The sequence below is a fragment of the Artibeus jamaicensis genome, unplaced genomic scaffold (genome assembly GCF_021234435.1).
Source record: "Artibeus jamaicensis isolate MK-2021 breed Jamaican fruit bat unplaced genomic scaffold, CSHL_Jam_final contig_786, whole genome shotgun sequence".
NCBI lineage: Eukaryota > Metazoa > Chordata > Mammalia > Chiroptera > Phyllostomidae > Artibeus > Artibeus jamaicensis.
Genome location: NW_026521971.1, coordinates 3,221,268 through 3,246,619, shown reverse-complemented (window position 1 = coordinate 3,246,619; position 25,352 = coordinate 3,221,268). Strand labels below are relative to the sequence as shown.

General features: G+C 53.8%; 1 protein-coding gene across 2 annotated transcripts; it reads left to right on the top strand.

Moving 5' to 3' along the window:
* Positions 1-148: 148 nt before the first annotated feature.
* VDAC1 (voltage dependent anion channel 1) lies at positions 149-24,291 on the top strand. Of its 2 annotated transcripts, none has more exons than XM_037129874.2 (9): positions 149-258; positions 10,133-10,202; positions 10,716-10,765; positions 11,675-11,827; positions 11,917-11,969; positions 17,059-17,286; positions 20,332-20,482; positions 22,167-22,224; positions 23,345-24,291. In XM_037129874.2, exons 2-9 carry the CDS (start codon positions 10,136-10,138, stop codon positions 23,434-23,436), a joined length of 852 nt encoding a protein of 283 aa, XP_036985769.1. In that variant the 5' UTR covers positions 149-258; positions 10,133-10,135; the 3' UTR covers positions 23,437-24,291. The 2 variants fall into 2 exon arrangements, with proteins under 2 accessions (XP_036985769.1, XP_036985768.1); XM_037129873.2 differs by having other exon boundaries at positions 10,130-10,202.
* Positions 24,292-25,352: the final 1,061 nt, after the last annotated feature.

The following is a 25,352-nucleotide window of genomic DNA, read 5'->3' as shown; positions in this document are numbered from 1 at the left end:
ACAAGACAAGTGCGCTTCGGCTCTGCCACCCGTGCCGGGGCGCACGCCACACCGTGCCAAAGCTGAACGGGGACCAGGAGGGGACTGGGCGGTGTCGGGGCGGGCCCCGGGGCGGAGCTCACCGGCCGTGCGCGCAGAGTCGGGGCGGGTCCGCGCCGCCGTCGTCCTGCCGCTCCGCCCTCGGCCCGCTGCTCCCTGGTTCCCTGCTCTGCAGTCCCCGCCGTAGCCGCCGCCGATCCCGCTGCCACCGTCTGTGAGGTAGGCGCAGCGGAGACAGGCCGGGGCTCTGCCTTTGCTCCCGGCAGTGCGCGGGCCCCGGGGAGCTGGGGGGGGAGGGGAGGAGAAGGACAGGCGAAGGCCTAGGAGGGGGCCGGAGCGGCCGGCGCGGGCCTGCCTGGTCAGCGGCGGGCAGAGCAGGCCGCGCGGGCGGGTGGCGAGCGGGCCGGGGTCGGGGAGCTGGAGGCCAGGCATCCGGAGGCGCCGGGGGCCAGAGCCTGCGGGGTCTCGCTGGTGGAAGGGCGCGGACCGTGGCGTGGAGGCCCTGCCGGCTGCAGGTCTGGGTGACCTTCTCCGGCGGCGCCCTCTGGCCCTCGATCCCGCCAGTGCAGGTCGGGAAGGACCCGCCTGCCACCCACGCTCCCCGGGCAGAGACCCCCGGCTGGGTCCGGGCCAGGCTGTCCCCGAAGGGTGAGCTCATGGGTCCACCATGGTCCGGCGCCCCCAGCCCCTCACGCCCTGTCGGATCCACGCCTGGAGAAGCTGGCGCCCAGCACTGGACGAGTGTGCCAGAGCCATCAGGGCGGAACTGGAGGCCCAGAGTCGACTTAGGCCGCAGGGGCGCGGGGCCAGGGCAGGAGGTGAGGCACCGGATAAGGAGGCCCCCCCCCCAACCCGCGCCCTCGCAAGAGCGACATGGCCTCTCCGTCCTTAGCCTCTCTGTCTCCAAGAGCAAGCAAGGACTCTTGTGTCCGTCCCTCGTTCATGAACCAAACGTGGCATTCATGAAACTGGTTCAGAGCCCTTTGGATTTGAGGCCCGTGGCCCTGGTGGACTTGTCCAAGGTCACACAGCGGTGAGGACGCCGCGGCTCAGTGCTCCCATCTGCAGAATGGGAGCGATTGCAGCTCTCCTTCCTTGGGTTTTGGGAAGTTTAATGTGAATTGCTGACCGTGAAGCCTTCAGAACGGTGCCTGGCAAGGAGGAGGCCTCCGGAGAAGCCTGACATTTACCCTGGAGGCTGTCTGTGGGCCGTCTGGCCTCCCCGCAGTAGGCCCCTGTGCTCCACGTGGTTTTCTGGAAAACGGCCAAGAAATGTAGCCCCTTGTGGACTTAAACATTAGACATTATCAAACATTTGTGTGCCAGGTATTGAGTACTTTTCAGGATATTCGTGAAAAACCCTTTAAGTTTACAGACAGACAGGGTCAGGCTGGAGCAGGAAGTGGGTGCAGACCTGGGCTGAGCCTGGGCGTCTTCCCCCTGAGGCCCATCCCCTCCCCCCTTCTCTCCCAGGAGGCTGGGAGGTGGGCCCCTTCTCCTGCTGCCCTGCACAGGGCTGTCCCTCCTGTCCACCCCAGCCCTGGATTGGGTTCCCCACACCTGAAGGCTTCAGCACTTTTAGCTTTGTTTTCAGTGCCTGGGATGGTGGCACCCAGCACACAGTAGGTACTTGGGAAGGCTCTGTGGGGTGAATACACTTGTTTTTTATCTAAGAGTTGGCTCACCCCGTTGACAGGATAGTGTTTACCCTTCCCGAGTGTGGCCCGTAGTAGGTGCTCATGAAGCGTTTGTGGAATCACTGAGTGGCCACATAGTGGCTGCAGGCCCAGGCCAGAGTCCCTGGATCCTGGAGCCTTGTTGACGGACACACACATCTCACTACCTCCCAGAAAATAGCCCGGCCCAGCTGAGAGCCGTGCACACAAAGAGCTGCCACAGCACGCGCAGCCCCAGAGCACTGAGTGAGGCAGCACTGTTTCCTACTTGAAAAGCTGCTACTTTAAACGCGTTGTCTTCTTGTCTTCGAGTTGTCTTCGTTCTGGGACTTCTCAAGTCCAGCGGGAAACTTGTGGAACTGGTGTTTCTGGGCTTGCAGGGCTGGGTGAGTGGGATTCTCCTGAAGGCCTTGGCCTGTGCCTTTCTTTCCCTCTCCGATGCCTTCTGCTGCTGTTGACCTGAATAAAGAGCTTGACCCTGGCGGGGGGGGGGGGGGCGCTGCGCTTGGTTCATTACTTAGTTTTATCTAGGCTGTTGGCGGGGGCTGTTTGTAGACACGAACATAGGGGCTTGGGGAACTTACAGTAAGCAGTAGCCTGTGGGCCTCTCTGGTCCCGCTGGACACTAGGCAGTGGTGGATAGTGACCTCCAAGCTGGTGGTCATGGGCTACATTCACCCCAACCTTTTCCGGTAAAATGCTACTGAGGCACCCAAGTCCACTTTGCCCTTGATGGCATTTCTCACAGTGTGACATCTGGTGGTAGCGACAAGGAGGCATGTGTGTGGCTGAGAGCCAGCTGAGCCTGAAGGCAGCGCCTTGGGGCTCAGACGTCTGTGGTCTTGGGCGCCACCCCCCCAGCCTGCTCTGGTGGCCACCGAAGGAAGGTGAGCAGTAGAGGTTCAGCTGGACCTGAGCCCAGCCTCAGATTTCCTGCCTGCCCTGGGGTGGTGGGGGGAGGAAGGGGAATCTCGGCCCTTTGACCAGAACAGCTCCAGCAGAGTCCTGGAGAGCAGACTGAGTGCACAGCCCAGCTCTGCTGTGAGTCACAGGGTCCGGTTCAAGCCAAGTCACTCTTCCTGTTCCTCAGTTTCTCACACTCTTCCTGTTCCTTGGTTACTGAGGGCCTGCCCATCACTCCCCCAAGGGCTTGACTGATGCTATGTGACTCCTCGGCCAGGGTGGGGGTAGGGGTCCCGGTCACGGGTCTCCCTGCCCCACTCCCCCTCCACCCCAGGGTGCTGCACTGGGACCGTTTCCCAGGTCAGGAGCCCAGAGCCCAGAGCAGTGAGGGAGCCAGCCAGGGCCATCCAGCTCTGTGTCCCCAGTGCTGAGGCTGTCACACTGCCGTGGGCCCTCCAGGGGGCCTTTGGGAGGGGCTGACAGAGGCGACTTCCTTTTGCTGTTCCGGGAAGTCATTCCTTCACAGTGAAGGGAGTGAGCACGCCCACCCTTGCATGTGGGCCGGCCGTCTGTGGACAGTGTTCGGCAGGGTCACTCCTGTCCGGTGCCAGGTCACTGGCCCTGGGTGTCTGTCAGGGGGGTGCGCTCTCCTGGGACGAGGTGGGAGGCATTCTTCCAGGACCTGGCTGGACAGCACTCAGCTGGACAATGCCTCATTATGGTCAGGGAGGACTCTGGACCCAGTGGTTCAGGGTGACCTTTGGGCAGCCTGCAGGGCAGCCCTAATTATGGTGAGGAGCATATAAAATGAAAGCCTGAGTAAAATACCTGTGCTTGTTGCACACCTGTCAGGTACCTGCCATTGTATTAAGTGCTTTGTATTAATCTGACCTAGCCCTCGCGAGCGTGTGGAGTTGGGTGCCCTTTCCCCATATTAGAGCCGAGGGAAAACTGAGGTGCGGGTGGGCTGTGACTTGCCCTCAGGCACCTGTCTGGAGGGTGGTGGAGTGGGATGGGAACTCAGGGCTGCTGGGCTCCCGAGTCCACCCGCCCCGGCACTGTCCCCTTTAACCCGGCTTGTCGGGCCAGGTGTAAGGCTCCAGGGAACATGAGGTGCCTGAGGTCATGAAGGAGCCCTGGGTGCTCCTAGGAGCCAGCCCTTGGCATGTTTCCTGCCAGCCCAGGCCTTCTCTTCTTGGTGGGTGGGTGGGCAGCCTGCCCCCAAGTCAGCTACGTTCTCTCCAGGCTTGTGGAAGGCGGCGCTGGTGGCGGCCCAGCTCCCAGCACGTATTAAAATAGAAGCAGCGCCTGCAGGGCCGCCCTGCCGGAGACTGATGTGGGAGGGGGAGGGGAGGGCAGCTGCGCTGGGAACACAGGCCTGCTGCTACCAGAGCCTGGGACATGGGCTTTGCCAGCCTCCCGGGGCTGTTCTCCTGGGCTGCCTCTTCCTGGCGAGGAGGCGTGGGGTGGAGTGCGGCGTGGGGGGGGGGTGCTCCTGAGGGTGCTGATTGGCCCTCACAGCCGCGCTGGCCTGCTGGGGAAGTTGCTTTTCTTGGCCCCCAGAATGAGGGGGAAGGTGCATGCGCATCAGTCCCTGGTTGGTCTGGTGTTCCAACTACAGGCTGGCCCGGTTCTGCCCTGGGCAGAACCACCTGGCATCCGTGCGTTAGAGAAACAGCGGAGCCTCGAGCTTTCCCACAGCCATCCCTTCCCAGGGGAATCTAGGGGCAGTGATGGTGAGGGTTGCCTTGTTGGTCAAGGACCTCGCAGGGGCTGGGTACACACACGGGGCAATAAAAAATCAAGAAGCATAATGGGTCATTTGCAAAGGTGTGGGTAGAGGGTGGGGCCCCAGGGATTCTTTGGAACTGGGGCGGGAGCTGGGGCTTGGGCAATAGAAAGTAGCCACTGCCCATCCAAGGTCCAGCAGGGAGGGAGCCTGGGGGTGCTGCGCCCCGGCCTCACGCCCATCTTGTGCTGATGCTGCCGTTGGCCAAACCCAGCCATAGCCCACTGGCAACAGTCTGCAGCGGTCAGGTCTGGAGGCACGGAGCAGGATGGAGGAGGAAATCGCATGTGGAGGGGCAAACAGACCACCCGGAATAAGGGGTGTGGTGACTACCACTGCTTGTTGAGGGGCCGCAGTGCCTGGCAGTCCTTGTGCTCTGTCCGTTAGCTTAGTCCTTGTGGCAACTCCGGTAGAAAGGTGCTGTTGTTAGGTCCATTTTACAGATGAGTAAAATGAGACCCTGGGGATAGAAGGTTTAAGCGGTTTGTCCAATGTGACATGGCTTGGGAAGGCCAGCGCCAGCTGGACCTGCTGCTGGCCCCCACCTCCCCCAGCAGTCGCTGGCCTGTGGCTGGGCACCTTGATGGGCTGGGGGCTGCTGTGGCCAGGGCCTCCTGGGACACCCTTGCTCGTGCAGATGTGGTCTTTACCCCATTGGTTGTTGTTACCTGTGTCCACGCTGTTCCTCCCAGCTGTTCCTGACTGAGCTTGGGGACCATGGCCACCCTGCTCCCAGTGTCAGCGTGGCCTTGGTGGCTGGCTCTGTGAAGGCCACCACAGCTCTGCTGCCTGGGCCCTCCGCAGAGAAAAGATCATGCAGACTTCAAGTGGGGGTTCTGAGGGGTGCTCTGTGCAGTGGGGGTGCCCTTCTCAGTTGCGCCTGTCGGCGGCCCTGCCGGTTAGGCAGCGAAAGGCTGAGAGGGTGGGAAGGAGGCTTTTGAACAGGTGCCGCAGGCGATCTCCATCTCGGCTGAGTAAGCCCCGGGAGCCCTGCCCTGCTCCTGCCCGCCGGGCTGGGTGACCAAAGCTGCAGGTGGTCGGTCTCCTGGGAGCAGAGCGAGCCCTCCACTGGCCTTTCCTGTTAACCCTGCCCTCTCAGTGAGGTTTGAACTGTGGTTCGGAGCCAGTGTGGACACCTCCTGGTTCCTGCTGCGGCAGCCGATTAGGATGTGACTTGTGGCAAAGGCAACATGGATTAGTTTGGACTCAATGTTTGGATGTTTAATTTTTCTGTCCTTAAAAAAAATCAATATATACAAACAAATAGTGAAGTAGGATAAGAGATGAAAATCCTGTTTTAACTGCACCCCTTCCCTGTGCACCCTTTGCTGGGTGCAGTAGCCCCTGGGCGGCCCCATTTGCAGATCGGCCCGGGCCCTTCCGCCCTTTCCCCTCATCCGCAGGCTTTCCTCTAGGTGCACGGGACGGCCGGTTTCTCGTGACTTGCTTTTTGCCTCTGTCACAGATAGCTTGCTATGCCACTGTGTTTAAATTCACCTCACTCTTCGGCTTACTCACCGTGTGCTGCTTCTTCGTTTGCGAGTGCCGGACGTTTTATTCATTCATTTGCCTGGGGATGGACATTTAGGCTGCTTCTGGGTTTGGTGTCCAAAATAACACAGCTGCGAGCCTCCTCGGGAACCCCTTCGGGGCTGTGGTGGGTGAGCCCCCAGCTGCAGAATTGCCCTCGGGGTTTGTGCATGCCCGCTTGGGCACTGCCAGAAATCGGCTGCAAAAGGGCTGCGCTGTACCCAGTTCTCCCATGTGGCGTGGCTGGAGTGACCACTTTCCACCCCGATCGCCAATATTGCCACTCGCATTTTTGCTGATCTGTTGGTCGAGTGAATTTTTCAAACTCAGGCATGTCAGTCCCCCTAAAGTGGCTCCTCACGGCCCACGAGCCCAGGCGTGGTTCTGGGGCCAGTGGCAGTGCTCCCTCTGAGGGCACTTGGTCTCCTTCCCCCGGGTGGGGGAGGGGCCCTTGTTGTGGGTCTCGGGTCCCCTGTCTCTGGTGGTGCTGCTGGGCGGAGCTCCTGCTTCCTGGTTACATTGTCACTGGTTTAGTCCCTGTTGTCAGATACTTAGTTTCTTCCCTTTTCCTCTTACTCTAAAAACACTTGGATGTTCATTGGCCATTTACTCATGAAACAGACATTTATGTTGAATGACTACTATGTGCCAGGCCTTGGCATCTTTGCACCTATAACTTTTTCCATGTTTTGGATAAATTTATGCACCATAAGCTCTGGGATGCATTGAGTTCAAGGTGTGATTTGGGGGTGGGTGTGCATTTGTGGGAGCCAGGGGGGAGCTGGGAGCAGAGCAGCTGTCACTGACATGCAGCCGCCCAGCTGAGGTGGGTATGCCCCCCCAGACGAGGTTATATAAGTGTGACGCAGTCCATGCCCGGTGATATACTATCTCTCCCCTCCGAGCTTCCAGTGTGGACTGGATTTTCACTCCTGAGCCGGACAGGAGCTTGCATAATTGTTCAAGGTCAGCCAGGGAAAGGTTGGGTAGGTAGGCTGGCAGGCAGTGGAGAGGACCAGGGACTCCTGTCTCCTGGTGTGATTTACTTACTGGTCCTTCTCAGAGTCCTTGGTGACCGTAGGCAGGTCTGCTCCACTGGCCCTGCCCATCCCTCACTTTCCCTCAGGGACTGTGCTCCATCCCCAAGGCCCAGACCTGGGGTCCGGCCTCCCCCCTGCATTCGTCCGATTTCCCTCTGTCTTGGGTTGGCGGCTCTGCCCATGCCAGTGCGTCCTGACTCATGCTCAACCTCTGGAGGCCCAGCTTCTGCAGACACGTGGGGTGGACCCTGTAGGGACAGGTGGTGAGCTGATGCGGACAGAGGGAGGGCCCAGGGCTAGGGTTCCACCTCCCAGTTGGTGCAGGCGGGGAATTCAGTGAGAGAGCAGAATGCGGAATTCCTTTCCCTCCAGTACTGGCCTGAAGAACATGAATGGAATCGTTCCTTCTATAGTAGAACTCTTCCTGAAGTGCTGCTGAGAACTGTGTGCAATGGGCATTTTCTGGCTGATGTTTGCAGTTGTAAAAAGCTGAGCTCAGCCCTGGCTGGTGTGGCTCAGTGGATTGAGCACGGGCCAACGAACCAAACAACTGAGGTTCAATTCCCAGTCAGGGCACATGCCTGGGCTGCAGGGGATGCACAAGAGGCAACCATACATTGATGTTTCTCTCCCTCCCTTCTTCCCTTCCCCTCTAAAGATAAATAAAATCTGAAAAAAAAATGCTGAGCTCAGAGAGGCAGAGCGGCCTCAGGCCTTCCCTCAAAGGGTTGGGGGGGTGCTTAGTGAAGGGGTCTCCTCCTGCCCCCTTGGTGGGTGCTCCCTCTGGCTCAGGGGTGGGTTTGGGGCTGACCTGGAGCTCTCAACCCCGAGGGGAGCCTGGCCTCACCTGGGAGCCCTCTGCTACCCCACCTCCTTTGTCCTTGGACGGCAGTCTCCTTGGCGGCCTGTACTCAGGGTGGTGTTTGCTGAGCGTGGAGCGCGTTTTGGCAGGTGGCTTTGCCTGCTCGGTGTTGGGGATTAGTGATGAGGGAGGGCGTCTGGGGAACGGTAAGGTGATCTGCCTTTTCCCTGGGGGACCGGCCTCTCCAGATGCGCCAGCTGCTCGATCTGTGAAGCGGCCGGAGCCAGGGCGGGCGCTGGGAAGGCCCTGGCCTCTGGGTTGCGGGGAGGTCTTGGCTGGCTCAGAGGTGACGCCACTGGATGCTCTCCCCTCACCCCGGGGCTGAGTCTGAGAACAGCTGGGGAGGAGGCCGTGCTGAAGTCCAGATACCTGTTGGTGCTGGCGTGGGTGGAGAACATTCTGAGAGGCTTGCTGACATGTTCTGCCAGTTTTCTTGGGGCTGCATTCGCTCAGCCTTCCATCGGGCTTGTTTGGTTGCTTCTCCTGGGAGGGGGCCATGCTGGGCCATATGCCTTAGGCTGGGGGTATTTAATAGGGGGGGTGGTTTCCTGGTCTGCCCTTGGGATGGGCATGCCCTAGGCTTGGTTTGGGGTGGAGGGGGAGTCTCTAGACTTGAAAGAGCCGGGGGGGGGGCAGCTTAAAAATGGATCTTCCCCCAAGTTCTTTGCGCTCTGACCCTCATGTGGGAGGAGCGGCCTATGCTTCCCGACTGACTGCAGGTGAGAATGGCAACAACAAAATAGGGCGGCGCCAGCGGCTTTAGCGCCGCCCCTGTGCTCTGCCCCACACGTGGGTCGGAGTCAGCTCCACCTGGAAAACAGTAAGATAGGACCCGGACCACGGTTTATCGTGTGGGTTTGTGGAAGTTTATAGGTGTTTCTTTTCCAAAGCGCTCATTGGTTGAGTGGGCCCCCTGCAAGGTGTCTGAAGTTGGTCTGGGTCAGGAGCGGGGCTTCCGGTTGTGGTGTTGGTCCCCCGCGGTCCCGGGGACCCCTTCTCCGTGGGCTCCCTGCACCAGGAGCATGCGGTGCAGGTGTTTGTTCGTGTGAGTAGCTGTGGCCTCCGGTGTGGCGTGTGCAGCGCCAGTCTGGCCCTTTAGATGTGCCGCATCGCGCAGATTGATGGAACCACACTGGTTAATTGAGTTGCGGGCTAATGACTCTGGAGATGGCGAAGGTGCGGAGGAAGATGCTGTCCGGCTTCAGGCTTTGAATCCCGTGGGCCTGTGTGACTTAGCAGAGCCTCCGAGGGGCGCTGTGCGGTCTCTGAGGCAAGGACTGTGTGAATTGCTCGCCTTCCTTGAGTACCGAGCGCTTAATAAATGCTTGTTGACTGACTTAGTGATATGCAACAATCCCAAGTAGTACTCCAGTAGCTGGTTTTAAAGGAAAAAGTCACATTGGAGCTCGTTAATGTTTGAATTAAATTTGGGGGCAGGGGTGTGATTACATTACTTTTCATGTGAAGAGTTGCCTAGTCATCCTTTACTATGTTCCTGTGCGGAATATGATACTGTAAAAGTGGGTTCCCCTAAGATGCAAAAGTTTAGTGAAAAGTTGGGTCCATTCCAGGCCCTGGCTGGTGTGGCTCAGTGGATTGAGCACCAGCCTGCAAACCGAAAAGTCACTGGTTCGATTCCCCGTCAGGGCACATGCCTGGGTTGCAGGCCAGGTTCCCAGCTGGGGGTTTGTGAGAGGCAGCCGATTGAGGTATCTGTCACACACTGATGTTTCTCTCCTTCTCGTTCCCTTTCTGTAAAAGTAAATAAATGAAATCTTAAAAAAAAAGTTGGGTCCATTCTGGCGCATAGGAGGTACACCGTAAATATTTGTTGAATTAACGAAATCAGACCGCGGGGCACATAGGTCACCAGGGAAAACTCTGATCTCTAGTCGGTGCACTTAATGTGCTAGCAGTCAAAGTTCTGTCAGACGATATCTTTTATGGGCAAGCCTCCTGCCGTTCAGTAAAGTAGCTGGCTCATGGGAACGCGTCTGACAAGTCGTTCATTCAGCAACTATTTACTGACTCCTGCCTCTGCTGGCCTCTGCGCAGGGGGGGGTGGTCTGAAGGCGGGCGACCTGCAGTCGACAGAAGCGTACGGCGTCTCAGGCTCTGGCCGCTGAAGGAGGCCGGGACCGCACGGCCGCTCTGCCCACGCCCGAGAGGGCAGGTGCCCGGGACTCAGTGCTGAGGGCTTTATTGATCGCTGTACCTGATAATTTTTACGGGTGGGAAACTACTGTCTGTAATTACCGATGCATTCATTCTGGTGGTTCTTCTGTCGCAGCAGAAGATGGCTGTGCCGCCCACCTACATTGATCTCGGCAAACCGGCCAGGGACGTCTTCACCAAGGGCTACGGTGAGTGTGGCCGAGTGGGGCGGGGAGCAGCCTCCAGCTCCCAGGCTCCACTGGCTCGTTTGGGGTTTTGCCCAGCATAGGCTGGGCGCCCCAGGTCGGTCAGGTCTCAGAACTTTCACATCAGGGGGAAAATACAAGCTTCCCATGGCTGGGAGAGTGGCCGTGGTCGTGCACCCAGGGGGGCTGGCTGGCGAGGGGCTGCAGGTCAACGAGCATCCCTGTTCGCCCTCCGCGGTGGCAGTGGCTCCGTGGATACCGCCTCAGTGGAGTGGGAGTTCTGCAGGGAGCCCATCTGCAGGCACCTGCCCCCACCGCCCGCACCCTTTCCTCAGACCCCCTCAGTGGCACAGGTGGGGGCCAGGCGGGGCTGGTGCCTGGTCTGGCCGCCATGGAGCCGCTTCACGCCCTGTGCCCCCCACGCCCTGTGGCATCTGAGAGTGCGGAAGGGAGGCAGAGGGGACGCTCTGGAGTCGCTTAGTTCACCCATTGACAGTGATCACCTTCTTTCTTTAGGATTCGGCTTAATAAAACTCGAGTTGAAAACAAAATCTGAGAATGGACTGGTAAGTTGTCTGACCCTCCCGGAGCACGGGTGTTTATTACAGATTGGCAATGAACTGCTCTGTCTGGTGTGGCAGAGTCCCATGAAGGGACTTTCATGATTGTGGCAGCTGGTAGTTGTCACATTTATTTTGTCTTCTGCGGGGTGGGTGGCCCAGGGAGAACCACACTAATAGGTCCTCAGTTCAGCAGCCCTTAATGCTCTCCAGTATACGGGGCAGGAGTCAGTTTTATTTTTCCTTGTGTTTCCCCCCTCCCCTCCCCTCCCTTTTCCTCCCCTGCACATGATTATTAATTTTAGAGAGAGGAGAAGGGAGGGAGAGAGAGAGGGAAGGAAACATTGATGCAAGAGAGAAACATGGATCAAACCCACAACCTAGGTATGTGCCCTGACTGGGAATCAAACCTGTGACCTTCCTGTTTACCGGAAGACGCTCCCACCAACCGAGCCACACTGGCCAGGGTTTCTTTTGTTTCTTAGTTTCACAATTGGTCTGTATTCAATGCCACGTGATTATTTAAAAAATCTTAGTAGGCCCTTTGAGATGGTGCATGTGGTGATTATTGGAAGGCAGGAGGTTTGGGGTTGAATTACTGCAGTGACAGCTCTAGCTCGTATTTTTTCTGCGTACAAGGCTGGCGGGGGTGGGGTGGGGGGGAGCGGGGGGCCAGCGCCCCCTGTGGGAGCGAGGAGGAGGAAGGAGGCTGTCTCCTGATGAAGGATTCCCCACGAGACTCTTTGAACTCTCAGATTCCTTTAGCGCCCTCTGCTGAAATAGTTGAATGCGCTGTAGAATTAGCGTTTGCCCCACGCATTCAGGCGCCACCTGTTGCGTGAAGGAAAGTGCAGGGTCGGGTGATGCGAGGCGAAGGGCTGCAGTTCGGGCCGTGACTGCCTCCCTCCCTGCCAGGAATTCACGAGCTCAGGCTCCGCCAACACCGAGACCACCAAAGTGACGGGCAGCCTGGAAACCAAGTACAGGTGGACGGAGTACGGGCTGACGTTCACGGAGAAGTGGAACACGGACAACACGCTGGGCACGGAGATCACCGTGGAGGACCAGGTACGCGCGCCCGCGCGGGGGCGGTGTTTCCGCTGACCCCGCTGGCCTGCCCCGTGACTCAACCTCCTGGCCGCTTTCTTTTTGTTCAGCTTGCGCGTGGACTGAAGCTGACCTTTGACTCATCCTTCTCACCGAACACTGGGTAAGAGTCTCGTCTGTTTTCCCTGTGCTGTCTGCCCGTGTTGTCCAGGCCTCAGCCGTGGGGGCCGCTCCGTTTCGGGTCAGTTACACTCCCTTCCACGTGAGTGAGGCTGTAGGGTGGTCAGCGCCGTTTGGAAGCAGCGGCTAGCTGGTCTCCGGTGCCAGCCCCACATTTCAGGTGTGGAGGGCCCTGTGGGCCCAGCTTCCTGGGGACACCGGGAACGTGTGGGCTTCACTGCTCAGTGGCTCCTGAGGGAGGCCACACCTTTTGCCCCAGGCTCCCCAGCCACAAACCCGTTAGGCTTGATGGTTACCGGGCACCTCCAGCAAGGCAGGATGGTGTGCCCGGAGCTTTCAGGAGGGATTGCAATTGCTCTAGAAGAGAAGAGCCCACTCTGGCCATCTTCTGCGTGCGGCAGTGGTCTCCCAATCCTGCGGAAGGCGGTTTTGCACACGATGGCAGGCTCAAGGGTGTGACTTCCTTTCATAGTTTAGTTCCCTACAACTGTGGTCAAGTGCACCCCTGAAATCGGCCTTCTGCACCATCTGTAAGTGTACAATTCAGTGGCAACATGAAATGCACTTTTTGCCATTCTATATTATTTTCCTCTTTCTTTTTTCCCTTCTGACAAGTGTCTTTAAGAATTTTTTTAAATTTAGTGATTTGGAGAGAGAGAGAGAGACATGTGGGTGTGTTGTTCTACCTGTTCATGCGTCATTGGTTGCTTCTTGCACGTGTCCTGGCCAGGACTGCACACGCAGCCTTGGTGTGTCAGGGTGATGCTCCGACCACCGGAACTGCCCAGCCAGGGTGTGTGTGTGTGTTAAATTAAATCTATTGGGTAGCATTGGTTAAGGTTATGCAGGCTTCCCGCGTGCGTTTCTGTGACACAGGACCTGTATGTGGCATTGTGTGCCCACCTGCTGCAAGTCAGATTTTCTTCTGTTGCCGTGTATTTGGCTTCCTTTACCCTTTACTCCCCCCACCTGCCTGACAGGTGTCCTTTAGAAGGGGAATCCCCTGAACTCAGACCCTGTACTGGGCAAGGGGCGACGAGAAGGGGCTGGGCAGACAGGGTTCCCGCCTCCGCAGGTTAGAGTCTTTGTGTAATTTGGTTATGGATGATCTGAAGCCTGTGGCCGGGAGCTGAGTTTGCTCTTGTTCTCCCGTCTGCTGGCGTGTTCTGCAGCAGTGTTGCTTTCCTGCTCGTCCCTTTCCTGCCTAGCACCCTGGCGTGATGGGAGAGGTTATCCTGGAAGCTCTGGGTGACCTCTGGATAGGACTTGGGGCTGGCGCATGTGCCCACGTGCTTGACTGTGCCGCCTGGGACTTTGCCCGCTGCCCTGGGTGGCACCCATTGGGACTGGTAAGGGATTCCACACTCCCTTTGGGAGGTAGCAGAGGACTTTCCGGGTCCTGCAGTTATACACACGAGAGGAAAGGCTTTTGTTTAATTTAACTTTTTTTATGTTGAAATATTCTGTATTTACCTATGTGGCACAAATGGTGTGTAGAGTTTTCGGACCTCCTTCACCCAGCTTCTCCGAGTGTGAACGTCGTCCATGGCTCTCGAACCAGGACATCCTGGGGCCCTGACGCGCTGACCGGCCTGCTGTCGCACTGGGGTCTTTCCAGTCCACGATCCGGTGGGGTGGGCCGCAGCGCACTCACTGTCATGTCCCTTGTCTCCTATAACCTGGAGCAGTCTTTCTCTGTCTTTCATGACTTTTAAAAGATTTTATTTATTTTTAGAGGGGAAGAGTGTGTGAAAGAGAGGGAGAGAGGTATCTATGTGAGAGAGAATATCTGTCCGTTGCTTCTCGTATGCACTCCGACCTGGGACTAACCTGCAACCCAGGCATGAGCCCTGAGGGGGGATCAAACTGGTGACTGTTCGCTTGGCGGGATGACACCCGAACAACTGGGCCACACCAGTCAGGGTGTGACCTTGACACATTGAAAGATGGCTGGCCAGTTCTTTTCTAGAATTCTTCCACTTGCATTTGTCTGATGTTTCCGCATGGCTAAACTCAGGTTAGGCAGTTTTTTAAAAAAAAGGTTCTATTTATTTTTAGAGAGAGGAGAAGGGAAGGAGAGACTGAGGGGTAGAAACATTAGTGTGTGCATGCCCCCACTTCTGTCCTGGCCTGCACCCCAGGCATGTGCCCTGACTGGGAATCGAACTGGCAACCCTTCCCTTTGCAGACTGGTGCTCCATTCACTGAGCCACGCCAGCCAGTGCAGGTCATGCTATGCAGTTTTCCAGCCATAGGAGTGAGGCTGTGTTGCGTCCATTGTGGTGCTTCATAACATCAGGAGTTTTGTAGGGCGATGTGCCTCACTAATTGTGACATAAACTTCCACTGTTTCATTAAAGTGGAGCTTGCCAGCTGTCTCTATACATCCACTGCTTTCTTCCTTGTAAGTAGTAAGTGGGGAGATACTTATTATTTACATATTATCTTGCGGGGAGATACTTTGAGACTTTGTAAATATTCTGTTTCTTATGCTTTGACTCACGAAGTGTCTGTTGGTAGTGTCTACCTGCAACAGTTTTGCTGGGCAAATGGTTTCCTGTTCCCGTCATTCCTTCCACATTTATTAATTGGGATTCTGCTGTGAGGATGAGCTTTTCTTTATTTTCCATTTATTTATTTTATCGCTTATTTCTTGATATATCAGTATGGGTTCATGGATGTTTATTTTCTTACTCATATTGCCCCCAGACATGGCCGTTGGGAGCGCTGCAAGCTGACATTGTGTATATTTTTGACAGGCCCCTATCTTTTTTTTTGGGGGGGGCCTTCTTCAGAGGGTGTTGCAGGCTCATCTTCTCACTTTTCCCTAGTCCTGCTACCAGCCAATTCTCCAAAAAGCCGTGGTTTCTCTTCTCTGAGAATGGCGCTTTGAAACCAAGGTGCACGCATTCTACTGGGTGGAGACTGGAAATGAAAGCTGGCTGTCCAGCGCGGCCTGGAGGTGGAGCCGGGGAAGGCACCCAGCTTCCTGAGGAGCAGAGTGGAGACCACATCTGGGTGGGGCTGCAGATTCCCTCTAGGGACCAGCGCCCACACTGAGCACCCAGCATAGATAATAAAGCCGCCTCGTTAACCACAAACCGGTCGGCGCCTCTCTCAAGCGCTTGTCACATTAGCGCCACCGCTGAGTGGCGAGCAGTGGAATGCTCCTTTAGCTCAGAAGCCTGGAGGGAAACCGGGGTCACTGCCCTTTCGCTGGGACCTTGTGTCCTTGGCCAGAACCCAGTGAGACACCGTGCGCTGGGCACTCAGGCCAGTTGTCACGCCGTGGCCGGTGGTTACGTCTCTGGGTCTCCCTCGCTTTCTCAGCGTCAGCTCTGAGCAGCTGTCTTTTCATCAATCACCCACCCAGCTGGTGCCAGTCGCATGCTTGGCCAAAATCCAGGCTCCTTCCCCCAAAGAGCAGGCCGACCCTGATAGGTTCGAGTTTGTCTTATTGAGAGTTACTTGGTTGGGTCCTTGGGCTTTTCTTCCAAAGCTTGTGAAAATGTGCAGAAGCAACTGGAACAAAAGTTGCAGGTGTCACTGTCGCTCGGGAAGGGTCTTGGCTTTATCATCAGCTGTGACCTCTGAACTTCTTGTCTCATGGAGGACCTGGGGCGTTTAACCTTCATGTTTTTTATTGTGGAAAATTTCAAACATATAAAAGCATGCAGAAAAGTATATTAACCCTCATTATGTTCCTGTCACCAGCTTTACTAATTATCAACCTGTGGCCAATCATGCTTTACTTACACATTCACAATGAATCCCTCCCACCCGCAGATTATTTTGAAGTAAACAACATGTACAGCCAGGGTGCCAGGGTTACTTTTACAAAGACTCACAAGGCCCCATGTCTGAAGCCCCCGGGAGGCTCTCCCGGTGAGCTGCCCAGTCCTTTTGCCCCGGCTTTGTGCGTAGGCCTTGCAGCTCTGGTAGTGCCTCAGGCTTGACTTGCACCTTTCCTGCCCCCCACCTGGAACCTACCGTTCCTCCGAGGAGCGCTGGTTTCTTTTAGGAGGGAGTGGAATTCAGGACCCGCCGGCTGGGCCGTGCAGGGCTGTGCGGAGAGCGCAGTCTGCTGAGGACGGAGTGGGAGGCGCCCACTTTGCAGCCGAGGGACAGAAACTCTCGGGTGCAGATAGTCTGAGTACCGTGTGATAGGTGCGATCGTGTCTCCAGTGTTGACTGGTGGTGCGAGGCACGGTGGCGATGTGTCTGTGTGTGCACAACATCCCTTCCCGAGGGATGCTGGGATGCCAGGTCCTGAGTCACAGGCACCGATCTGGTCAGACACACAAACCCCCCGGGGTCAGTAGATGGGGTCGTCCTGGCCTGGGGTCTCAGGAATGTGGAATTAAAAACTGTCTCACTGTTGTATTTACTTAGACAGGATCTAGTATTTGCCTCTTTTTTACGTAAGTAAGCCACAGCCTAAGAAGATGACTGACTGTCTCCTTAAGTGCCTCCATGAGGAATGTATGTTTCTTTTTAAAGATTTTATTTTATTTATATATTTCTGGAGAGAGTGGAAGGGGGGGAAGAGAGGAAGAGAAACATCAATATGTGGTTGTCTCTCATGCGGCCCTCCACTGGGGACCTGGCCTGCAACCCAGGCATGTGTCCTGACTGGGAATCGAACCAGCAACTCTTTGGTTTGCAAGCTGGCGCTCAATCCACTGAGCCACACCAGCCAGGGCAGACAAATGTATCTTTACCCCACAGTCTGAGAGAACCGTGAAGAGGCGTCTGTTTCATAATTGCCTGGTGGCGCTCTACCTGACAAATGCCTGTGTCGGCTACTACACGGAGCAGGGAGAGGAGAGTGAAAGGAAATGACTTAGTGCTTATTTTTCAAGCTTGTGTTCTCACTCCGTCTTGTGGCGTTTCTGCAGACTGGGTTTGGTTGTGCTCTTCCCATTGCGGCTCAGCAGCTGCCTGATGGAGACCTGGGACCCCCACCTCCCTACTGAAACTGGAATTCTTTTTTTTTTAAATTTTGCCTTTCTTGGCATGGTTGTCTCCAGGTGAGTTAGCTTCTGACTGTAACCTGGTTTCTTTGTCTTCAGGAAAAAGAACGCTAAGATCAAGACGGGCTACAAGCGGGAGCACATCAACCTGGGCTGCGACGTGGACTTCGACATCGCCGGGCCCTCGGTCCGCGGTGCCCTGGTGCTGGGCTACGAGGGCTGGCTGGCCGGCTACCAGATGAATTTCGAGACTGCAAAGTCTCGCGTGACCCAGAGCAACTTTGCGGTTGGCTACAAGACCGATGAATTCCAGCTCCACACTAATGTGTAAGTGTGTGAGTGTGGGCGTGAGTGTGTACAGCAGGGCACTGCTCTTCATGGCTGTTTTCTAAGCCCAAGTTTGAATCACTGGGAAGTGAGTTTGCCGGCATCAGATGAGCAGATGGAGGGCTTCTGTTTCCTGTACCCACCCAGCTGTTTACTGATGTGACTTAGGTTCTTTCTGCTCTATGCACGGTAAATGCTGTCCCTGGTACACACAGGGGTACTGACCAGTGACAGCGAGCATGCGATGTCGGCCCAGAGGAGTGTCCCCCCTCTGCAGCGATGTGGTCATTGGAGGTCCTTTTGGTTTTATTTGACAAAATGGGGGGTGGAGGTGCAGCTCTCTCCCTTTCTCTGTGTGTTGCCTATGAGGGTCAGCTTGCTGGAACCCAGGCACGGGACACAAATTAGGAGACGGCTTTCTCAGTGTAGTGCAGTGTCCTCGCTGGATGGCGGAGCACTTAAAAGTTTACTGATTCCTGGACAGTGTAGTGAAGGGAAGAGACAGTTATAGGTTAGGTTAGAGGGAGCCTCTTGTAATCAAACTGGAGAGTTGGAGTGCCGATTTAGATTAAGGGAAACAAAAATTTCATCCATAAAATCCCGGTAGGCCCCAGGAACTAACCTGTGGCACAGGTGGGGTACAACTTTACCAAACTTCTTTCTGTCCACTAGAGGGCACTAAGGAAGCGACTCTTGAAACTTAAAGACAAGTAAATAAATGGTATCAGTGTCTAAATGAATCACATTTCTATTAATGCATTTTTGGAGGAAATTTCTATAATTAATATAGTATTATAAATACATATCACTAGTAAAATTTGAATCTTTTGTTTTTAAGGTTTTATTTATCTATTTTGAGAGCAAGGGAAAGGGAGGGAGAAAGAGAGAATCATTGATGTGAGAGAGAATCACTGATGTGAGAGAGAATCATTGATGTGAGAGAGAAACATCAATTGGTTGCCTCCAGTATGTGCCCTGACTGGGTATTGAACCTGCAACCCAGGCACGTACTCTGACCGGGAATTGGACCTTCTGATGCCCTACACATGAGCCACACTGGTCAGGGTCTAAATTTTGAGTCTTTTAATGTGAAAAGGTCGTAGGAAAACTATAGAGATGGGCAGCCCGGTGGTTTGGGGGGTGGAGCAGGTCGTGACTACAAAGGAGTGGCACGGGGCAGCGTGGGGGGTGGGGCTGCCCTGCGTCCTGGTTGTGCTGGGAGGCACTGGAATCTGCATGTGCGCTAGAACTCATAGAAATGTACACCAGAAGGGGGCAGAAAGGTTATGTCAGTTTAGAAAAGGTAACATACGAAAGTCGTGGGGAACTACCGCAAGGCTGGAAGTGCTTTCTGATTTGGAGTCTTGGCTGCGACGGACAATGCTTCCTTGGTCTGGAGCTGGGAGTTGGCGCCGGTTGGGGGAGAACGAAGGTTGGTTGTTGTTTTCCCCGTTGTACCGGAGCTTCCTGATGCTTAAGAAATGGGCGTGGCCTGTTCCGGAACCTGGCATGGGATCCGCTGACGCTGACGCTGACGCAGCTAACCCGCAGCCCTGCGGGTTGCCTGCGGGGCCCAGATGCCTAACTGAGGCTCTTTGTGCTCCAGGGGGAGGAATTTGAACGAGTCCCCTCTCTTTATGGTTTTCAGACCCCAGTACAGGGAGGCTGCGTTGGTTGTTTTAGAGTACGTAGAAAAATCTGACTTTTTAGAAAACACACCTAAGCCCGAGAAAACATCCCCATTTGAGCCACTCAAAATTTTTCCTTTTTCCTTTTTCAAAAGATTTTATTTATTTATTTTTAGAGAGAGGGGAAGGGTAGGGAGAAAGAGAGGGAGAGAAACATCGATCCGTTGCCTCTCGTACGTGCCCCAACTGGGGACCGAACCCACAACCCAGGCCTGGGCCCTGACCAGGAATTGAACTGGCAAACTTTCACTTTGTGAGGCAATGCCCCACCAGACTGAACCACGCCAGTCAGGCCTCGCATCTACTGTATTTGGCAAACGGCTGTTGTGTGGCCTGTTCAGACTTCCCGAAGAAGTCAGGGTTGCCTGTGAGCCAGATGGCACTTGTAGTTCCTGGGAGTACAATGTCTGTCTGGCTGCATTTCAGGGCAGAGTGTAGGAATCTAGAATGTATTTAATGAGCATCTACTTTATGGAGGTTGTATGGGTAAGAGACGGACTTTGCAGTGCATTTGTTCTTGGGTTAGTGAGTTCTGAGCTCTGGATTCCAAAGCACACGGGCTCTGCCTTCACGGTTCCCAGTGCCATTTCCGCTGGAAACCACCAAAATGATGAGGCAGAACTGTGACAGTGTTTGTGTTGAGCATGTCAGGGAGGGGAAGGGACTACTCCTGAGGCTGGAGTCGAAGTGGTGTGTTTGGAAGAGAGGAAGGAGTCTGGCCAGCTGGGTTTCACTCCATTTGGAAAGACCAGAAACATTTTGTAGATAGTAAGTAGCTCTTTTTCATACCCTGCCAGGACTGTAGACATTGCTGCGTGGACCAGCAGTGTGCACGGGTGGGCCAGTTTGAATCGCAGGTGAAGCTCTGTGGTCATGGCCTCTCCTCTCCAAGGGGTTGGCTTGGCTGTGGCTGTAGCTGGTGGTGCTAACTAACGGCTGTCCCATGCCACCTGAGGATCACCATTCCAGCCTTACTTTCCGGTTCTGGCTGTGTTCTTATCTCATTTGCTGCCCCTCCCTTACCATTTTTACGATAGGAGCATTTACCAAAGTAATAACATTAGCTGCAGGAGAGAGCAATCACTCTGAATCCAGAATCCCAGTCACCTGTTGCTGCATCTATTTTTAAAGAATGTTTTGGAAGCCAGCTTTAAGTTCAGTGCAGCCTGGGTGGTTGATGGAGCTGCCTTGCGGTCTTCCTTTCCTCTGAACCCCCCCAGCTCTGGTGTCTGTTCCTGTTTTGTGATCAGGTCCATCCCCTTACAGCCTCCCTGCCCTCTCTCTGTCTTGGGCAGCTCTGCCCTGCTCCTGCCTGCCTTCCTGGGCGGCTGGGCATCTGTGCTGTGCTTGTTTGCAGAAACGACGGCACAGAGTTTGGTGGCTCCATTTATCAGAAGGTGAACAAGAAGTTGGAGACAGCCGTCAATCTCGCCTGGACAGCAGGAAACAGTAACACTCGCTTTGGAATAGCAGCCAAGTATCAGATCGACCCCGACGCCTGCTTCTCGGTGGGTACCCGCAGAGTCAGGCGTCGCCTGGGCCCCACTGACCCGGGGTGGAATCATTCCCGATGGCTGGGGTTCCATGTTTGGGCTAGATATTTTCTCACTGTGAAAAGAGGTCGAAATAAGGAAACTCTTAGGAGTAATACTACTTTCTGTGGGAGCCAGGCGCTGTGTGGAGTCAATTATATGTGGATTACTGTATTTCTTACACAGCCCATGTGAAGTAGGTGCCTTTTTTTTTTCTTTTTCAAATCATTCCATTTCTGTTACCACAAATGAGGAACTGGAAGCTTAGAGAAGTTGAGTAACTTGCCCAGGGGCAGACATTTGGTGAGCGCCGAGGCCTGGACGTGACCCAGCCTGGCCCCGGAAAGTGCCTCTAAGCAGTTGCTGCTCCTGCTGCAGACCGGGAAGGGGGCCCCCTGGAATGCTAAGGTGCTAAGTGTCGGTCCCCCCCATTTATCAGTCTTTTACCCAGCCTCTGCGCTGCACATTAAGAACGCAGGCCCTGGGGGCCTGGCAGTTGGCCCCTTAGTTTGCAGTGCCTGTTGCGTTGCTCACCGGCCCTTGGGCTGCTGCACAGTTTTTGCATTAAGTTCTGTCGAGCTCAGTCCCTTGTCACAGGGAACTGCCGGCTGCACCCCATTCGGGGTGGAATGAGGAAATCTCATGTTGCAAGATGGGTTTGGGGCTGGTTTGTGTAACTTACAGACAGCCCATTTTAAGTCTCCTGAAAGAGAAACTGCATTTGGGCTCCCTTTTTAAAAACTGAAGGAAAAGGGGTTTTGCTATTTGCATGCTATGGGCAACAAGGAACGGCGAGACAGGGCACTGACCGCCGGCCTTCCTTCCCCTGCTCTGCTCTGGCTGGTGGGAGCGATCAGGTCTGAAAAGAGCATTTGAGCTGGAAAACACGCATCTTGGCAGCCCCACTTTCACCGGGGCATGGTGTCCTCGTGGCCTGAGCGTCCTCTGCTCCCAGTGCCTCCTCATTGGGCCAGAATGGGGCCAGGGAGAGGCACAGTCCCTACAACTCAGGCAGAGGAATGAGGGCAAAATTATTTTGGACTCAGCTGCTTTCCCCAACTGAATTTATTCACTGAGTGCTAAAGTGGAAGCGATTGGCTAGGTCATTCTCTTGCTCCAACGTCCATGTTAAACTTGGGCTTGTCAGTGCTGAATTGTCACGTCAGTGTGATTTTGGCTTCTTTTTTCCATCGAGAGAGAATTCTAATAGTATTCTCTGCCTTTGAAAAAAAGCCTCAAAACCCTGTCTACACTTTTGCTGTGTTTTCCCTGCTCCCCAACAAATAAGTCTTAAAGAAATCTTCCATCCAAGAGAGCCTTTTCTCTCTCTGCCCATAAATGGAAGTGTCCCCTACCCGTTATACCTCGAATACAGACCTACTCAGTATAAATGAACCTGGGCATTCATGCCTTCAGGAATCAAAGGTAAATGATAACTTGGTTTTAATTGAAACTTGTGTTGACTTTCCCTTCAGATACCAGTCTCCCAAATTTGGTATGTTTCATAGTGAATTTACTAAATCCCATAAACAAAGTAGTCATGAAAAAAGACAGTTTGGTTCTGAAGTTCAGAGTTGGTTTATTTAAGACGTCTGACTGATTTCAGCGACGGAAGTGTGGCGTTCTAAGCATTTTCATGCCGTCTGTTTTCCTTTTCCAGGCTAAAGTGAACAACTCCAGTCTGATCGGGCTCGGATACACTCAGACACTAAAGCCAGGTATGTGTTGGCTGTGTGTGAAATTAGTTCTTTGTCTTTTTTCTTTTAAGATCTTATTTGTTTTTAGACAAAGAGGGAGGGAGGGAGAAAGAGGGAGAGATACATCAATGTTTTGCTGCCTCTCGCGCATCCTCCTACTGGGACCTGGCCCACAACCCAGGCTTGTGCCCTGCCTGGGAATTGAACCAGTGACCCTTTGGTTTGCAGGCCAGCCCTCAATCCACTGAGCCACACCAGTTAGGGCTAGTTCTTTGTCTTAAAAAAAATTGTGGTTCTTGTTTGCTGCTTTACGTTACTGCTTATAAAATGCCTATGTAGTACATTGTAAATGAGTGTCTTTAAGTTTTATAACGAAGTGTTTATAAAGGTGTGCAGCCATTATAAAACATTCAGAGAGCAGGAGAAGCAGTAATTAGGAGAGAAGATCAAAGCTAACTTGTTACATTTTTAGTTCTTTTCTTTCCCCCAGTGTGCATAATGCTTGCTAACTAATGTCCAGCAGGTTCTTAAAACTAGCCTGTAAGTCATCCTCACGGTGAAACTGGTTTGCAGGTTTCCCCTGCAGTCGGCCAGGACAGTCCCTGGTGTGTTAGAGCTGCAAGGAGCTGATACCACCTTGGGGTTACTTTGGATAAGCTGGGCCTTTGAACCCTGGAAATCTAAGAGTACATGATGTCAGATTCAAGTGATTCTAGGGAAAATATCAGTTGTGTGTGGGTGCATGTGTGCACTGTAAATGTGAGTGTAAGATGTTGGTGTCTCATTTACGACTGGGGTTTCATTTCAAGGGGCTATTGCTGAAGAAGCTCACTGCGCACTACCTCTGGTGGAGAGATGTGTGGTGGCAGGAGACGATAAAAGGGAAAAGGCATGCGGAGTCCCTGGAGTGGGTTTGGGTGGGCGGCGGAGTAATGCTGATTGACGTGTAAGCTCATTCTAGGCTTCCTATTAAGTAGTCAGATGGCAGTGAGTCAGGGCCTGAAGGGCCACGTGGTTTTGCCCCTGGTCACACAGCTGGAGCCGTTTTTGGATTTGGCGTGGTTTTGCCAGTGTGCTTAACTTTTCTTCTCTTTTCTTCATACCTCCCCCTTTCCTCGTCCTAATTCCCCCCCCCCCGCAGGTATCAAACTGACGCTGTCAGCACTGCTGGATGGCAAGAATGTCAACGCAGGTGGCCACAAGCTTGGTCTAGGACTGGAATTTCAAGCATAAGTGAAGACTGTACAATCGTTTCATTTTAAACTATTTTGCAGCATAGCTACCTTCAGAATTTAGTGTACCTTTCAATGTTGTCTGTCTGGGATGCAAGCATTGCTCAGTATCAGGTTAGACCTCCAGGTGTGAAGATGACTCAGCTTTAAGGCGTTACCCTTTCAGAAGAACAGAAGAAACCCGATTCCACACAAGGTCCTTCAGCTGTAGACTTGGGGGGACTTGGCAACCCCTCTCGAGATGTCAGGTTTCTTTTTCATCTAGAAGCGGCTGCAAGTGGGAGCCGATGGTTTGTAAGCACTTTGTAAATTTGTATTGCTTCAACGAGTGAACTCGTGACTTCCAGAGAATTAACCTTGATTTCCTGCCCTGAGAGAGAGAGGGGCTCCCTGTACGACGGTGCGTGCAAACTCACCCAGGGGACTGTCTTAGACAGGTCCCGTGACCTGTTTCCACCCTGGCCCGTCACCTCTTTTACACCAAAAGTAGTCTGCAGGGTGTGGTGGTGGTTTCTTTTGTGCCATTGCGGGGTGGAGCAGGTGGGTGCGATGGAGCCAATCATTCAGGACGTACTCCCTCTCCTGTTGTGGTTTTTTTTGCCCATGCACCAGAGTATGAAATAGCTTCTAAGAGCTCCAGCTGCGAGCTGGGAAGAGTCTCTATGACTGTAATCACATGGTAATAACACTCAGAACCTAAGTTAGACTTCTGTTGAATCCTCGCCACTCAGTTTATTTTTTAGCAGTTTAATGGGTACATTGTAGAGTCTTCCATTGTGTGGAATTAGATCACCCCTTTCAAATGCTGTAATTAACATCACTTAAAATAAAACTTGAATAAAATATTGAAACCTCATCCTTCTTCTGTTGTCTTCGTTAGTAAAAGTGTAAGTAAATGGGCATCCGGCCTTTTTCTTTGACCCTTTGTTCTCTGGGCGTATGTGTCTGTGTGATATTTTTAGTTTTCTATTGTTGCCTAACAAACTACCACAAATTTAGTGGCTTGAAAACAACACTCATCTCACAGGTCTACAGGTCAGAAATCCAAGCTTGGTGTGGCTGGGCTCTCTGTTAAGTTTCTCAGGATGTGGAAATTAGGATGTCAGCCAGGCTGTGTTCTCATCTGGAGCTTGGGGTCATCTTCCAGGCGCACAAGGTTGTGGCAGAATTTGGTTCCTTTTGGTTGTAGAATAGTGGTCCCTGTTTCCTTGCTGGCCATCAGCAAGGGGCCACTCTCATCAAACGGAGGTCACCTGCACACTTGCCACACGGTCCCCCCCCCATCTTCAAAGCAGGGACAGAAAAACTTATGGTCAGATCCCTCTCACACTTCAAATCTTCAGGAATAGCCCCACCCCCTGTAAAGGTTATTTTATTTATTTTTATTGAGGTGTAACTCACATTATATTAGTTTTAGGTATACAACATGATTCAATGTATATGTGAAAATCACAATAAGTCTAGTTAACATCTATCACCATATACAGTTACAATTTTTTCTAATAAGAACTTTTAAGATCTATTCTTAGCAATGATCAAATATACAACTCAACCTCATTAATTATAGTCACCGTGTTGTACATTACACCCCCATATCTTGCCCTGACCCTTTCAAGGCCTCACCTGATTAGGTCAGGCCCCCTGAGGAGGGTCTCTCAGTCACCGGTGCCCTACAGCATCCTAATCAGAGGAGTGATGTGTTTACAGGCCCCTCCCACACTCAAGGGCAGGAGGTCAGATGAAGGCATGGATCACTGGGGGTTTTAGAATTCTGCCATATAGTTACGATTTAAAAAATAACACGGTGAAGCCTGGCTGGGTGGCTTGGTCGGAGCATCCCGTACATGAAAAGGTTGTGGGTTTGATTCTCGGTCAGGGTACGTACCTACGTTGTTGGTTTGATCCCAGGTTTGAGCA